The sequence below is a fragment of the Populus alba genome, chromosome 14 (genome assembly GCF_005239225.2).
Source record: "Populus alba chromosome 14, ASM523922v2, whole genome shotgun sequence".
Taxonomy (NCBI): Eukaryota; Viridiplantae; Streptophyta; class Magnoliopsida; order Malpighiales; family Salicaceae; genus Populus; species Populus alba.
Genome location: NC_133297.1, coordinates 3,634,800 through 3,638,347, shown reverse-complemented (window position 1 = coordinate 3,638,347; position 3,548 = coordinate 3,634,800). Strand labels below are relative to the sequence as shown.

At 34.6% G+C, this 3,548-nt stretch overlaps 1 protein-coding gene across 1 annotated transcript; it reads right to left on the bottom strand.

Annotated features, from left to right (window-relative positions):
• Window positions 1-793: 793 nt before the first annotated feature.
• Window positions 794-2,193, bottom strand: LOC118034112 (uncharacterized). Its single transcript, XM_035039306.2, has one exon. It carries the CDS (start codon window positions 1,907-1,909, stop codon window positions 914-916), a length of 996 nt encoding a protein of 331 aa, XP_034895197.1. The 5' UTR covers window positions 1,910-2,193; the 3' UTR covers window positions 794-913.
• Window positions 2,194-3,548: the final 1,355 nt, after the last annotated feature.

The window sequence follows — 3,548 nt, the reverse complement described above, 5'->3', positions numbered from 1 at the left end:
TTTAATACTTTTTTTCAAGTAAAAAAAAAAAAAGTCTGAAAAGGTTAAAAAAGTAGTGTTTAAGCACTTAATAACGTACTAATAACTCTAATTTATTTGACTATCATCTAATGAGAGGGCTACACGATAAGATATATAATAAAACTCTTAATAGATTAAAAAAAAAAAAAAACGTACAGATGTATTAGTTTGATTGGCTATTATACCTTCTTCCTTTTTTAAGTCAAGGCTTTCATCATCTAAAACTATCGAATTATCTTTTTCTTTCTTTAAAAGAACCTCTGTCAATATTTATTTATTTATTTAATGGCTAGAACAGACCATAAGAAGAAGAAAAAAAGGGTCAAAACATGTGACCGGAATAAACTGGTCCGATTTTAAATTTTCAGGTACTTAGGTTTACATCTCATTAATGTCCGACGACTGTTTGCTTTAGGATTCAAATTTCAAGAAAAAACACGTCACTGTAAATATTTGCAACACGGTATTCCCTACTCTTAATTAATAAATATAGAGATAATCTAATTATTATATTCGAAAACTAATTTAAAAATACTTCATACTATAAAACCAGAAGAAAAAATAATATTTTTTTTTCAAACAATTTTTTTTATTGCTCTAGTGGCTCGATCCATTAAAATGTAGAAAAATAAAATCTCAAATTACACAAGAAAACAAATATTTTCGTTTATGGTAGTAATAAACATCAGTAATGTATGCAAAGAACCAAAAGGACTTTTGGTTTTTCTATTTTTAATTTTCCTTTAGTATCTTTCCCTTCCTCTCGTTGTAATTTAACTTATAAATCATGCTGACACAGAATTATATATATATAAAAACAGAGAATTTGGATGGGACAAGACCGTAATTCAGATATATCAGCATCAACACTATCGCGAAATAGTCATCACTCTTAACGGTTGTGATTGACTCTTCCAAAATCGGCAAGCTTCCTCGACCGGTTCGCGCAAAACGAGGCCGCAGCAGACAGATGCGGCTTTACTGGTGCCCTAATCTCACCAGAAAGTCCTAATTCAGGCGGCAATCCCCCCTTCTGGCTCCAATTTCGGTTAGGACTCGCCCTCACAAGAGGACTCAAGCAAAACGTCAATCCAGACACGTTCCTAGTGTGTCCCGCCTTCCCTCGCCGCATGGAAGCCTGAGAGACTGGTGTCTTCTTCCACCCTGGCGAAGACTCCAGCGAGAAGCCGCTCCCTGAAGGTGACCGATCGCAATTCTCACAATCCTCTTCAGAATCCGAGCCTCTCGCTGGCGACATTCCTCGATCTAACCTCTGTCGAGGCTTTCCACTAACCGAGCCGGAGTATCCCATGGATAATTGCGTCGATTGCTTTCCCCGGCCACCGGAGAAGATTGTTGATACCCAAGAAGGGGAAGAAGACGATGATGCCTCTATGGAATCACGATAGCCAGTAGAGTGTGCACTGCACTTGTCGGATCTGGACCTGAATAGACTGGAGAAAAGCGATAACTTTTTGTTTCGCTTCTTATACGCTGCGGTTGTTGTGGTTGAAGAGGTGGTGGTGTAGGTAGGGCCCACCTGAGGAGTGCTGTAGAAACGGAGGTTGTGGTGTTGGTTGTGGGCGGACCAGGAGGAGTGGTCGTCAGATTTACGGCGAGAAACGTAAGGAGAAACAGAGAGGGGAAATATCAGAGGAGGAGGTTGTTGTTGTTGATGATGATGTTGAGAATTAGAATCTGATTTACGGCTTTCGTCTATAACTGCGGCGGCGCGTGGGTGATGATGTGCCTTTGCTAATTGTGCTATCTGCTGCTGCTGCTGTATTTGAACCTGAGCGGCGATTAATGCAGACAAGCGTTCTCGGAGACAAGAAGCGCATACGCCCACGCTGCTGCTGAGGTCGCACGGGTGTTTATTGCACCTCATTTAGTAAAACAAACAACAACAAGAGTATACACACGTATTATAATCTGTTTTGCTTGTGAGTGAAGAATGTTCATGTAGTGGTGATGGTGGTGTGTGGTGGCATTTTGTCTTGATGGGGTGGTTCAGGTGGTGTCTGTACTTTACAGATGGAGAGATCTGATGAGGAGCTCGAAGGGAAAGGCTTTGTCTTGTTGTTAGAGAATAGAGAGAGAAGGATGAGTTTTTAACTTTTTATAGTTGGTGTCGAGGAAGCAGATAGAGGTGGGAGTTTTTAGGCAAATAGAAGAGAGAGTGAGAGTATTTGTGGGTTTAACGTTTGTTTGGGATTTGAGGTGATGTGAGATGCGTGTGTTTGGGCATGAGGTGATGCGAGACGGAAATTGAAAAAAACAAAATTAAATTAAATTGATTTTTTATATATATTTTTTATAGCTATATTAAAAAAAAAAAATTATTATTTTAATAAAAATCATTTTAAAAATTAATCACTGTCATATTCCTAACCCATACAATCTCAAACCAGGCTTCACGTCTCTTATTTGTGCCAAAGTTGAAAATGTAAGACACCTCTAGGCTATAATATAATATAATATAATTCCATTTGATTATGGTCTAGAAATATAAAAAATAGATATGGAGATATGTTTTTGTGCTTTTATAAAAATATATATATAAATTCATTTAAAAAATATTATAAATATGAATTTGTTTTATATTTTTATCACGTTAATTAAATATATTTATATCAAGTCTATACTTTTATTCTGATCTTTTATTTTGAAATATTAAGCAAATGCAACTCAAAAACTTTATTCTGCAAAGGTTTATAGGATGAGTGGTGAAATGTTTTTATAATATATATATGAAATGACTAGTAATGTTTATTAATTATTTCTCGTATCTTGCAAATAGACACAGAAAATAGAGAAAATAAAATTTATAATCCATAAAAAAATAATAAAAATATTTACACCTAATATTTATTTCTTTTACCTGTACATGTTTATTTATGGGAGATATACTACACGAAGCAGCGAATATAGTAACATTAGCTACACCATAAAAACCATGAAATTTCTATAAACAGCGTGGTTACCGCAACTTGGCAAATTGCAAAACAAAATACAAGGTGCAAGATAAACATGCTATAAATGAAATAATTATTTAAAGGGGTTAGATTTTGAATTTAGGTTTCTAACCAGGTTGTAACGGTGTAGTTACGGAAACTTGGCAAATTCCAAACAATACAAGGTGCGGAATAAATTAACAAGAGTAGGGAAAACATTATACTCCCAAACATATTTTACAATTTAACGCTACAATATAGTTTTTTTTTTCTCTTTCAAGAAAAAACCAAAGGCTTGCGAGTTAGAGCAATACAGTCTTTTCCGGTACCGTATTAGCCATTACAAATTTAATCAGGAGAATACATGGCTTTTCATAGTAAAATGACTTTAATAACCTTCAAGGCAGAAATAACAATGTTGTTGACAAAGGATATTTAGATATTTTGGTTCTTTAAAATACAATAAAAGGATATCTTTGCTTTTAGAATAAGGAAAGAATATGCTAATAATTCAAAAACAACATAATTGAAAATGTGGTTACAATTATTTTTTAAAATATTTTTTTATTTTAA

Coding starts and splice junctions, on each gene's coding strand:
- LOC118034112 (XM_035039306.2), bottom strand. CDS start 1,909: ATGAGGTGCAATAAACACCCGTGCGACCTCAGCAGCAGCGTGGGCGTA.